General features: G+C 40.0%; 1 protein-coding gene across 2 annotated transcripts in view; it reads right to left on the bottom strand.

The window, feature by feature from the left end:
- Positions 1-8566, bottom strand: part of LOC139386904 (prohibitin 2a) — a 36491-nt gene extending 27925 nt beyond the window's left edge. The window contains exons 1-2 of one of the 2 annotated variants that reach the window (XM_071132779.1): positions 8456-8566; positions 6319-6448 (exon numbers count right to left, since the gene is read on the bottom strand). In XM_071132779.1, the coding sequence (XP_070988880.1) occupies positions 6319-6448; positions 8456-8476 (151 nt within the window). In that variant the 5' untranslated portion in view covers positions 8477-8566. The remainder of the gene's footprint in view (positions 1-6318; positions 6449-8455) is intronic. The other variant, XM_071132778.1, reaches the window with a different exon arrangement.
- Between the last annotated feature and the right edge of the window lie 4989 nt (positions 8567-13555).

The raw sequence follows: 13555 nt of genomic DNA, 5'->3' as shown, positions 1-13555 counted from the left end.
CTAAACGTGGTCCTTGGTCATAATGCACTATTAACGCTAGTGGGAGCTTATCGCCCACCCTCAGCTCTGGTATCTGCACTAAGCAAATTGCTTGAGTTAATGTCTTTTGTAAACTCTGAATGATTGATTATAAGAGATGTCAATCTGGATTGGCTCATGCCAGCATTGTTTAAATTAAAAGACATTTGTAACTAAATAAATCTTACTCAACTATACCTACCAGTCCTAATCCAAAAGACCCCCCAAAATGTACATTAATAGACCTTATCTTAACAAATACACCTCACAACTATATAGCTAGTGGGTTATTTGCTAATGACATCAGTGACCACTGCTCTATTGCATATATCAGAGATACTAGGCAAAAAAAAAAAACAGACATCGGAATCTGGGCTCAGTGACCGAGCTGAAATTTGTGATGTTTTTAAAAAGCATTTTTATTTCTGCTGGTTTTCTTTTTGAAAGAAAAAATGGGCAACTGGTATATTTTTTAGCCCCTCAGCCTTTAGCTGATGTGGAAAGCAGTAAACCGTTTTTTACATTTTCACAAAGTCAGAAGATGTCTTATCTGCAATAGATTATAAGAAATCATTAGGCGCTGACAATCTGGATCCATATTTACTCAAGTGTGCGGTACCTATTACTGCTGGTGTAGTGACATTTTTATGCTGGTTTAAAAAAAATATAAACTTGTGTATTGATTTTAAGTAACGCATTGATGTTTATGGTTAGGTACATTGCAACGATGGTGCTTTTTTCAAGAATACGCTTTTGTTAAATCATCAAGTTGATGTAGGCTGTGATTCGATGATAAATTAACAGGCACCGCATTGATTATATGCAACGCAGGACAAGCTAGTTAACCTAGTAATATCAACCACATGTAGTTAACCACTAGTTATGTGAAGATTGTTTAAGATAAGTTACCATTAAACTTACTTTGGCTCCTTGCAGCCAGAAGGTCCTTTTGATGCTGCACCCACAACAGGTGGTCAGCCTGCCAAGCAGGTCTCCTCGTAATGTAATCGGCGTCCATAAAGGCTGATTACCGATTGTTATGAAAACTTGAAACTCTGCCCTAATTAAAACAAAAAAAATAGCCGAGGTGATAAAGTAACGACCATGGAATAAAAACAAAATATGGGTGGAGAGGGTTGGTTTTTCCTCGCTCTGGATGATCAGTACTGCATGTATTCGTGGCTATCGTGCCATGGCTGTGTCAGGGTCGATTGAAATTTAAAATTAGGCATCACGCTACCAGTAAAGTAACACCCAAGACAAATGTTTACTGTCAGTCAATAGCGTCCGTTAGAATGTTCCTTTTTGTCAGACTAAAACAGGATATAAATAACTACATAAAACATATTGGATGTAAAGAACTGGTCTCGCAATACACAAAAAAGTTAAGACACCAACTCATTCAAGGGTTTCTTTATTTCCTACATTGTAGAATTGAAGACATCAAAACCATTAACACATATGGAATCCTGTAGTAACCAACAACAAAAAAAGTTGAACAAATATAAATATTTTATGTGTGAGATTCTTCAAAAGTAGCCACCGTGACAGCTTTACGCTTTCTCTCAACCAGCTTCATGAGGTAGTCACCTGGAATGTATTTAAATTAACAGGTGTGCCTTTTTAAAAGATAATTTATGGAATTTATTTCCTTCTTAATGCGTTTGAGCCAATCAGTTGTGTTGTGACAAGGTAAGGTGGTATATAGAAGATGGTCTTTTACCAAATAGGGCAAAGTCCATATTATGGCAAGAACAGCTCAAAAAAAGCAAAGATAAATGACAGTCCATTACTTTAAGAAAGAAGGTCAGTCAATCCGGAACATGTCAAGACTTAACGTTTCGTCAAGTGCATTTGCAAAAACCAAGCGCTATGATGAAACTGGACCTCGCGAGGACCCTAACAGTAAAGGAAGACCCAGAGTTACCTTTGCTGCAGAGGATAAGTTCATTAGAGTTACCAGCCTCAGATTACAGCCAAAAATTGCTACAGAGTTCAAATAACAGACATCTTAATGCCAACTTCAGAGGAGACTGCGTGAAACAGTCATGGTCGAATTGCAGCAAAGAAACCACTACTAAAGGACATCAATAATAAGAGAATTGCTTGGGTGACGAAACAAGCAATGGAAATGTCTTGGGTCAGATGAGTCCAAATTTGAGATTTTTGGTTCCAACTGCCATGTCTTTGAGAGATGCAGTGTAGGTGAACGGGTGACCTCCGCATGTGTGGTTCCCACCATGAAGCATGGAGGAGCTGTGATGGTGCGTCGCTGGTGACACGGTCTGTGATTTATTTAAAATTCAAGGCACACTTAACCAGCATGCCTACCACAGCATTCTGAAGGCTGCATTTGGTTTGCGCTTAGTGGGACTATACATTTGTTTTTCAACAGGACAATGACCCAACACACCCCCAGGCAGTGTAAGGGCTATTTGATCAAGAAGGAAAGTGATGGAGTACTACATCAGATGACCTGGCCTCCACAATCCCCCGACGCCAACCAAATTGAGATGGTTTGGGATGAGTTGGACAGCAGAGTGAAGGAAAAGCAGCCAACAAGTGCCCAGCATGTGGGAACTCCTTCAAGACTGTTGGAAAAGTATTCTAGGTGAAGCTGGTTGAGAGGATCCCAAGACTGTGCAAAGCTGTCAAAGGGTGGCTACTTTGACAAATCTAAAATATATTTTGATTTGTTTACACTTTTTTGGTTACTACATGATTACATGTGTCATTTCATAGTTGTGATGTCTTCACCATTAATCTACAATGTAGAAAATGGTAAAAATATAGAAAACCTCTTGAATGAGTAGGTTCATCCAAACTTTTGAATGGTACTCTATACACACACGAAAAATACAATGCTAGAAAGATATTGCTCAGCAGACGAAGAACCTCAGGTAGCTGGGAAGAACATAGAATTGTCTAATATCACGTTTACCTAAGTATTCAGACCCTTTGCTCAGTACCTTGTTGAAGCACATTTGGCAGTGATTACAGCCTCAAATCTTCTTGGGTATGACGCTATAAGCTTCACACACCTGTATATGGAGGAGTTTCTCCCATTCTTCTCTACAGATTCTCTCATGCTCTGTCGGTTTGGATGTTCGATCAGGTACAAGCCCGGGCTCTGGCTGGGCCGCTCAAGGACATCCAGAGACTTGTCCCGAAGTCACTCCTGCGTTGTCTTGGCTGTGTGCTTTGGATCGTAGTCCTGTTAGAAGGTGAACCTTCGCCCCAGTCTGAGGTCCTGAGCGCTTTGGAGCAGGTCTTTTTTTTATTTTTATGAAGGATCTTGCTGTACTTTGCTCTGTTCATCTTTCCTTTTACTGAGGAGTGACTTCCGCCTGGCCACTACCATAAAGGCCTGATTGGTGAAGTGCTGCAGAGATGGTTGTCCTTCTGGAAGGTTCTCCCATCTCTAAAGAGGAACTCTGGAGCTCTTTCAGAGTGACCATTGGGTTCTTGGTCACCTCCCTGACCAAGGACCTTCTCCCCCGATTGCTCAGTTTGGTCGGGCGGCCAGCTCTAGGAAAGGTCTTGGTGGTTCCAAACTTCTTCCATTTAAGAATGATGTAAGCCACTGTTCTTGGGGACCTTCAAAGCTGCAGACATTTGTGTCCTTCCCCAGATCTGTCCCTCAACAACATTCCTGTCTCGGAGCTCTATGAACAATTCCTGCGACCTCATGGCTTGGTTCTTGCTCTGACATGCACTGTCAATTGTGGAACCTTACATAGACAGTTGTGTGCATTTTGAAATCAGGTCCAATCAATTGAATTTAACACAGGTGGACTCCAATCATGTAAAAATATCTCAAGGGTGATCAATGGCAACAGGATGCACCTAATCTCAATTTCCAGTCTCATAGCAAAGGGTCTGAATATTTATGTAAAAGGTATCCGTTTTTATCTTAAAAAAAAGAAAAAAAAAAGTGTTTTCAAATGTATTAAACAGTTGTTGCTTTGCCATTATGGTGGTGTGTATACTGATGGAAAAAAAATAAATGTAATCAATTTTAGAATAAGGCTGTAATGTAACAAAATGTGGAAGGGGTCTGAATACTTTCAGAATGCACTGTATAAACTGATTCCTTCAAAATACACAAACAAGCCAACCGGTGTCTATCAAGTCTTGTTCGTATCACTATGTTTTTGTTAAGGGTTATCGTTTTTATTTTACATTTTGATTGTATTTTATGCATTTCTTTCTTTAATTGAACAATACAAAAATAACACTTATTTAGTTTACCTTCTTAGCTACGAGTTCACGCTTTGTCTAGGACAGTGAATAAATAAGGGCTATGCAGACGTGAGCATCCTGAAGCAACAAAAGCACAAATAAAAAAGCAGGTGTGCTGACACGTGCTGTTCAGAAATATGTATTGCAGTAACATGCAGTTCATAATGTTAGCACTAAGCGTCACTATTTGTATTGAGAACATTTACTACAGTGCTTTCCTACAGTCAAAGGTCATGCAAACAATCACTGTCATCACTAGTTACAAACAAAGTCATAATCCCGGCCCACTTAAAAATATGTCTCTTCTTAAAATTTGATTTTAAACATAACCCTAACGACAGTGCTAACCTTATGCCTAAACTTAAGTGAATCCAACTTTACAATAGACAATTTTGACTTTGTTTCCACTTGATGGCAATGAGAGCTCTCAATGAGAGCTCTCATAAATTAGCGGTTCATTACTTATCCAAACCCTATGAATATTACACTGTTACTCAATACAAAAAGTATTGGTTATATATATATATATATATCTCTCAACTGCAAATTTCATGCACTGATTAATAAATAAAAAAATGTATGCAGGCAAACACTTGCACTGGTTTTAATAACACGCATATTAATTTAGCAAGCTATAGTTAGCTGACGCACTTTTGTACATCGCGTTGTAACGTACAATTGACCTTATATTAGCGCCCAAAAAACATAATACTTCCAGGTCAACTGTAGTACAGTTGAGTACCACAGTTGAGTACCACAATCTCTACCCTTTCCAGCAAAATCAATGACGAGACAGTCATGCTGCCCGTCTCTGCATGATTGAAGAAAATGAGCTCCGTCTGGTCTTTTTAAAAATGGCAGGTGGGGAAGCGAAACCTACAGCGTGATAGGGGGAGATAAGCTGTGTGGGCAAACTGCTTTTTATACCTGATCTGTCCAACTTATCACCTCTAAAATGTAAATAAAACACTAAAGAGTTAATGTCATTACATACCCATTTGAAGGTTTGTGTCAAATTTGAATAAGGTTTTTAGGGTGGCGCTAAAGTTATCCTCAGAAGTAAACAGCGTCTGTTGCGGCTTTTGAGAGTCATGATGTCTCGATGCAAAAAACGAATGCATTCAGTTGTACAATTGACTAGGTATCCCCCGTTACCCGATCACTATCCCCTTCTTGTTTTTAATCTGCGAGAGAAGCGCTACACCTGGTGGAGAAAGGCTGTACGACAGAATAAGTTGCATTATGCATGCTGTACGTTACGTCATGACACGTCACAATTTAACGTACAGCGTCAGAGTGGTCAGTATTTTCAACTTTCCCCCAATACTCATCGGGCTATTACCATGTCAATCAACGCTAGAATAGAAACGTAGTTCACACCCCAGATTGTAGCAACTGTTGGCATCAGTCCCATTTGTTTTCATTGAAGCCGTATGGAATGGGGTTCGTCAACAGTAGCTGGCTAGTTACAACAACCTTATCATGAAGGCAAGCACATGGACTAAAAGGAACTGCACCAACTGTCTTGCTTTTTGTAGATTGCATATTTCGGAAAGCTAACTAAACCGACAAGCCCAGACAGAAAGTGTTATTTTTGTATTAAGTCAAAAGACGAGTTCATTTATGCGCCAGCCCAGCACTAGCTAACAGCTGTTAGCACATCAGCAAAGGATTGCTAGCTAGCTGGCTAGATTTACAAGGGTTAACTAGACAGTTAATGTTAACTAGCTAAGTGAGGACGTGATAAGGACAGGCCTGCTTCCTCGGTGAAATGTACTTTAGATTATTTCAAATGTTCTGGCAGTGCAGGCCACTCAACATCAAACCACCATACTTTCTCCCATTATAACACAGGACTGAATGATATTCCATGAGCAGCTCACGTAGCGCACCCTCTTCAGGCAACCATTGAACATTTTAGAACATTAATGCATTTAAGTTGCAGGCGTATTTGTTCATTATATCGGCACGATCGGTGGAATAATCGATACAAATAGACATCGGTGAAAGACTAACCGATAAATTGGTCAGGCTCTAATAGTATGTCTTGTCCTTTACCTGTGTATGTGGCTTCCTTGACTCCATAGGCAAGTGCTCCTGCCCCTATAAGCAGCTTGAACCCAAGACCTGCACCCCTTGGACCAGAGCCCATTCTGCTAGCCATTTGCCTCAACTGCCCTAGCAAACCCTGTAAAATGAGGGAGAGAAAAGAGAAAGCTCAAACAATGGCAGTTACAGGACAGTCAGACAGAGATTACATCAGTCACAGTGGTAGCTAGCTGGACTTTAAGAGCATGTGGAGCAGACTTCAAAATAAATTGTGTAACATCTACTACTAGCAAAATCTGTAGATATTGTTATGATGGCCTGATTAATCATTTGTGTGCAAACTTTTCCTTACAAGCCACAATGTTGAATGACATTTAAACTTACGATACCGGTAACGTTAGCACGGTTTTTCCTTTTGCTACTCAAAATTTGACAACATTTTCCACAAGAGGTTATTCTTTACCCGAGGTAGGCACAGGGGTAAAGTTTTTATCTTTGATATTCAATTAATGACAATGAAAGTGGTATATCTGGAATCAGGGCAGAATATAAAACTAATTTTACCTTGGTAAAACCATATAGAATACCACAGTTTGAGTCATAATACCAATAAAACCTTGATGGCAAACAGGGAAATGGTTCAAATTCACCATACAGGAATTTTAGAAATGGCTGTGTTTCATGTAAGCACACCTGGGGTGACGTTTTGACAACCGTGTAATATATTTGCCTGTATTTACCCCTCTAAAAATGAAATGCTAATTGACTGCTAATATGGCTAACAAATATGTACATATGCCATGATCTGGATGAGACTGCTGAATCGAGGCAAAGGGAAGAATCTCTGGATTAACTATCTAATGTCAGCTAAATGTAGTTGTGAATATATTGGCCAAATCTCTTTAAATGGACAATTCTGTAAACTGTCTTGTGCATGATTTGAACTGACAATAGAGCCCCACATAATACCCATAAAACCTAGAGGTCAAACAGGGAAATGGTTCCAATTGTTTTTCCACCATAAGGGATTTTAGAAACACTTAATATAAGGGCTGTGATTTGTGTAGCCTTACCCTGGCGTGACATTTTGATAACCATGTAAATCTCTCTCGGACAAGCTGACTTTCATCCTTATATTTGACTCCATTTACTTTCAGATAAAAAAAACTGCTAAATTGGCATCAACATAGAATTCATGCAAGACTACAAATCCCTGCAGGTCATCTCTAGCTGACACCTTTGCTAAATGTGTCAATTTAAAACTTGCACAAGACAGTGCACAGAATTGTCTATTTAAAGAAATGTAACCAATTGATGATTCATTACTACATTTAACTAACATTAGATAGAGATTCTTACATTTGGCTCGTTTCGGCAGTCTCAGCCATATCATGGCATTTGTAATTTTTAATGATAGCCACATTAGCGTTTCATTTTGGGGGAGTAAATACATCACCTTGACCGAGAGAGATTTACACGGTTATCAAAAGGTCATGCTAAGGTAAGCCTACACGAAACCCAGACCTAATTTGAAGTGTTTCTAAAATCACATATGGGGAAAAATGAATGGTGCCAAAAAACTATTGGAACCAAGTTTACTGTGGATATTTTGTCTCAAATTTCGAGCAGCAGGACAAACCAGTAGAGTATACTGTACTTTTATGCAACACTCTGGCTTGTAAGGAACATTTACGATTTTGCGCACACGTCTCGGGCTGTAACGATTTTTTACAGCCTGATTAATCAGACTAGTGTCATGTTATCTTCGTGGCAACCTTCAACTTCATCCTGTAATAATGGAAAATTACAAAACAAGTGGGTGTGGACTAACGTAGGTAACGTTAACTAGCAAAGATTCTCAAACGGATAAACTCGAGCTTGCAGTATACTTGCAGGATAATGTAGTTACTATCTATACGAATTGGTGTCTCAGTTATGAATGGTCTATCTCGCAAACCACTGTCTATCTTGCTAGTTAAGTCAGCTATCATTCTCATTCAAAAGCTAATGCTAGGTTGCATAGCTGGCTAACATGGTTGCTTCTACGGCGTTCCATTTGTTCAATATTGCACAAGACCAAGTTAATTGCCCAAATAATGTAGCTACTGTATTCGCTAGCTGCTTAAAAATGACGGTTTCAACTTACACCGGGCTCTTTATTCGCCATGCTTTGTTCTTGTTGGAAAACGTAACTTGAAGTGAATCGAAGGTCGCGTGTGTTGAAAGTAGCACTTCCTGTGGGTGGAGCATCATTGAAAAATGTAGGCTTTATTTATTTCAGCGAGCTAAACACACCTGCTGCTGCAAACAGAAGCTCAAAATGCACAGATTCCAGTATGATGCAATTCAGTATGCTAAAATTGTACAATTATTACAAAACGGAGGTAAAGCAATGGTCTCATTCTGAAATGTACAGAAGTTGAATTCACTGTAGACAATTACATTTTACACATTGCACATAAATGTGACTCAAATGTATCCAGTCCCTCCCTATATGGTCTATTGGCCCCTATGAGTCTCTAAAGCCTTGTTCACACTGGCAGTTTGAAGTAACACAAGTGTTCTGTATATAGCCGAATTTAATCTGATCTCTTTCCTGCAGTCTGAACAGCCAAAAAGCACATGCAATCAGATATTTCTAAACACATTTCAATCCACCTTCATAGGTCAAATCAAATTTTATTGCTCACAAACACGTGTTTAGCAGATGTTATTACGGGTGTAGCAAAATTGTGTTTCTTGCTCTGACAGTGCAGTAATATCTAACAATTAATATCTAACCATTTCACAACATATACCCAATACACACAAATCTAAGTAAAGGAATAGAATTAAGAATATATAAATATATGGACGAGCAATGTCAGAGCGGCATAGACTAAGATACAGTAGAATAGTATAGAATACAGTATATACATATGAGATTAGTCATGCAAGATATGAAAACATTATTAAAGTGACTAGTGTTCCATTTATTAAAGTGGCCAGTGATTTCAAGTCTATGTACATGTAACGGATGTGAAATAGCTAGCTAGTTAGCGGTGGTGCGCGCTAAATAGTGTTTCAATCGGCGATGTCTCACTTGCGCTGAGACCTTGAAGTAGTGGTTCCCCTTGCTCTGCAAGGGCAGCGGTTTTGTGGAGCGATGGGTAATGATGCTTTGTGGGTGACTGTTGTTGATGTGTGCCCAGGGTCCCTGGTTCGAGCCCGGGTATGGGCGAGGGGACGGTTTAAAGTTATACTGTTACATACACTACCGGTCAAAAGTTTTAGAACACCTACTCATTCAAGGTTTTTTCTTTATTTTTACTATTTTCTACATTGTAGAATAATAGTGATGACATCAAAACTATTAAATAGCACATATGGAATCATGTAGTATTCAAAAAAAGTGTTAAACCGATTCTTTAAAGTAGCCACCCTTTGCCTTTGACAGCTTTGCACACTCTTGGAATTCTCTCAAGCAGCTTCATGAGGTCGCACCTGGAATGCATTTCAATTAACAGGTGTGCCTGTGGAATTTCTTTCCTTATTGCTTTTGAGCCAATCAGTTGTCATGGACTCAAACGGTGGTATACAGAAGATGGCCCTATTTGGTAAAAGACCAACGACATATTATGGCAAGAACAGCTCAAATAAGCAAAGAGAAACAACAGTCCATCGTTACTTTAAGACATGAAGGTCAGTCTATCTGGAAAATGTCAAGAACTTTGAAAGTTTCTTCAAGTGCAGTCGCAAAAACCATCAAGCACTATGATGACACTGCCTCTCATGAGGACCGCCACAGGAAAGGAAGACCCAGAGTTAACTTTGCTGCAGAGGATAAGTGCATTAGTTACCAGCCTCAGAAATTGCAGCCTAAAAATAAATGCTTCAGGGTTCAAGTAACAGACACATCACAAGCATTTCGTTACACTCGCATTAATATCTGCTAACCGTGTGTAGGTGACCAATAAAATTGAATTTTGATTTGACATCAACATCAACTGTTCAGAGGAGACTGTGTAAATCAGATCTTCATGGTCGAATTGCTGCAAAGAAACCCCTACTAAAGGACACCAATAATAAGAAGAGACTTGCTTGGGCCAAGAACACGAGCATTGGACATTAGACTACTAGACTAGTAGAAATCTGTCCTTTGGTCTGATGAGTCCAAACTTGAGATTTTTGGTTCCAACCGCCATCTCTTTGTGAGATGCAGAGTAGGTGAACGGATGATCTCTGCATGTGTGGTTCCCACCGTGAAGCATGGAGGAGGAGGTGTGCTGGTGTTTCAAACCACCGTCAAATAAATACAATTTTATTGGTCACATACACATGTTTAGCAAATGTTATTGCGGGTATAGCGAAATTCAAATTTGAACAAGAAGGAGAGTGATGGAGTGCAATAACAATTGACCTGACCTCCACAATCCCCTGACCTCAAGCAAATTGAGATGGTGTGGGATGAGTTGGACCGCAGAGTGAAGGAAAAGCAGCCAATAAGTGCTCAGCATATGTGGGAACTCATTAAAGACTTGGAAAAGCATTCCGGGTGAAGCTGGTTGAGAGAATGCTAAGAGTGTGCAAAGCTGTCATCAAGGCAAAGGTTGGCTATTTGAAGAATCTCAAATATAAAATATATTTTGATTTGTTTAACACTTTTTTGGTTACTGTAACGGCCGTTGTTGGTGGAAGAAGGTGAGGACCAAAGTGCAGCGTGGTATGTGTCCATATTTATTAGAATGAACGCGGAAATAACCAAAATAACAAAGAGAAACGACCGAAAACCGTTCTGGCTGGTGCAGACATACAACAGACAACAGAAAATAATCACCCACGAAACACAATAGAAAACCCGGCTACCTAAATATGGTTCTCAATCAGGGACAACGATAGACAGCTGCCTATGATTGAGAACCATACCAGGCCAAACATAGAAATAGCAAATCATAGAAAAACTAACATAGACAACCCACCCGACTCATGCCCTGACCATACTAAAACAAAGACATAATCAAATAACTAAGGTCAGAACGTGACAGTTACTACATGATTCCATATGTGTTATTTCAATAGTGTTGATGTCTTCACTTTTATTCTACAATGTAGAAAATAGTAAAAATAAAGAAATACCCTTAAATGAGTAGGTGTTCTAAAACTTTTGACCGGTAGCGTATATAGGCAGCAGCCTCTATGTGCTAGTGATGGCTATTTAACAGTCTGGTGGCCTTGGCTGTTTTTCAGTCTCTCGGTCCCAGCTTTGATGCACCTGTATTGACCTCGCCTTCTGGATGAAAGTGGGGTGAACAGGCAGTGGCTCAGGTGGTTGTTGTCCTTGATCTTTTTGGCCTTCCTGTGATCTTTGGTGCTGTAGGTGTCCTGGAGGGTAGGTAGTTTGCCCCCTGTGATGTGTTATGCAGACCGAACCACCCTCTGGAGAGCCCTGCGATTGCGTGCGGTGCAGTTGCCACACCTAGCGGTGATACAGCCCGACAGGATGCTCTCAATTGTGCATCTGTAAAAGCTTGTGAGGGTTTTAGGTGCCAAGCCAAATTTCTTCAGCCTTCAGCCACTATCTGTTTGGATGGACAATTTTAGTTTGTCAGTGATATGTACACCTTCTCCACTGAGGTCCCGCCCTAAGAGCTAGAAGCAAGGCAGCCCTCTCTGTCGCTGCCATTTTAGCCATGGTGGTTTGAAATCAGATACAAATCTGATTCCTGCCATGCGACTTGTGTATGAATGGTCAGATCTGATTAATTGGCCCTCAAGTGGTTTGTAGACTTATTTGACATATCTTGTTACTTGCTAGCTACTCTGTTGATAGTTTGACAAGAACATGTGGTCGCTAACTTGTTAATTGTATGCAAACAAATCAGTGAATGTGCTAGCAAGCTAAACAGCTAGCTAGTTGCTTACTGTTGTTAGCCAAAAAGGTTTTGAAAGTTGGATCATCTTATCTTTTGAGGCTTTCAGTGTTCTTACACTATGATTTTGAACTTTCAAAGCAACTGGGAGACTTCCATGGCAGGCATAGAGTTGTTGTGCGTAAAACCAGTCTATTAATTCCAAATAATACAGTCAGTCCACCCTCAAAACACTAGCTTACTCGGGATTGTTTCATTATGCAGTTAAGCCTACTATCTATAGCTACAGTGCCTTGCAAAAGTATTCGGCCCCCTTGAACTTTGCGACCTTTTGCCACATTTCAGGCTTCAAACATAAAGATATAAAACTGTATTTTTTTGTGAAGAATCAACAACAAGTGGGACACAATCATGAAGTGGAACGACATTTATTGGATATTTCAAACTTTTTTAACAAATCAAAAACTGAAAAATTGGGCGTGCAAAATTATTCAGCCCCTTTACTTTCAGTGCAGCAAACTCTCTCCAGAAGTTCAGTGAGGATCTCTGAATGATCCAATGTTGACCTAAAATGACTAATGATGATAAATACAATCCACCTGTGTGTAATCAAGTCTCCGTATAAATGCACCTGCACAGTGATAGTCTCAGAGGTCCGTTAAAAGCGCAGAGAGCATCATGAAGAACAAGGAACACACCAGGCAGGTCCTAGATACTGTTGTGAAGAAGTTTAAAGCCGGATTTGGATACAAAAAGATTTCCCAAGCTTTAAACATCCCAAGGAGCACTGTGCAAGCGATAATATTGAAATGGAAGGAGTATCAGACCACTGCAAATCTACCAAGACCTGGCCGTCCCTCTAAACTTTCAGCTCATACAAGGAGAATACTGATCAGAGATGCAGCCAAGAGGCCCATGATCACTCTGGATGAACTGCAGAGATCTACAGCTGAGGTGGGAGACTGTCCATAGCACAACAATCAGTCGTATATTGCACAAATCTGGCCTTTATGGAAGAGTGGCAAGAAGAAAGCCATTTCTTAAAGATATCCATAAAAAGTGTTGTTTAAAGTTTGCCACAAGCCACCTGGGAGACACACCAAACATGTGGAAGAAGGTGCTCTGGTCAGATGAAACCAAAATTGAACTTTTTGGCAACAATGCAAAACGTTATGTTTGGCGTAAAAGCAACACAGCTGAACACACCATCCCCACTGTCAAACATGGTGGTGGCAGCATCATGGTTTGGGCCTGCTTTTCTTCAGCAGGGACAGGGAATATGGTTAAAATTGATGGGAAGATGGATGGAGCCAAATACAGGACCATTCTGGAAGAAAACCTGATGGAGTCTGCAAAAGACCTGAGACTGGGACGGAGATTTGTCTTCCAACAAGACA

The sequence above is a fragment of the Oncorhynchus clarkii genome, chromosome 28 (genome assembly GCF_045791955.1).
Source record: "Oncorhynchus clarkii lewisi isolate Uvic-CL-2024 chromosome 28, UVic_Ocla_1.0, whole genome shotgun sequence".
NCBI lineage: Eukaryota > Metazoa > Chordata > Actinopteri > Salmoniformes > Salmonidae > Oncorhynchus > Oncorhynchus clarkii.
Note: the sequence above shows the minus strand (reverse complement) of the source record. Positions and strands in the feature narration are given on the sequence as shown.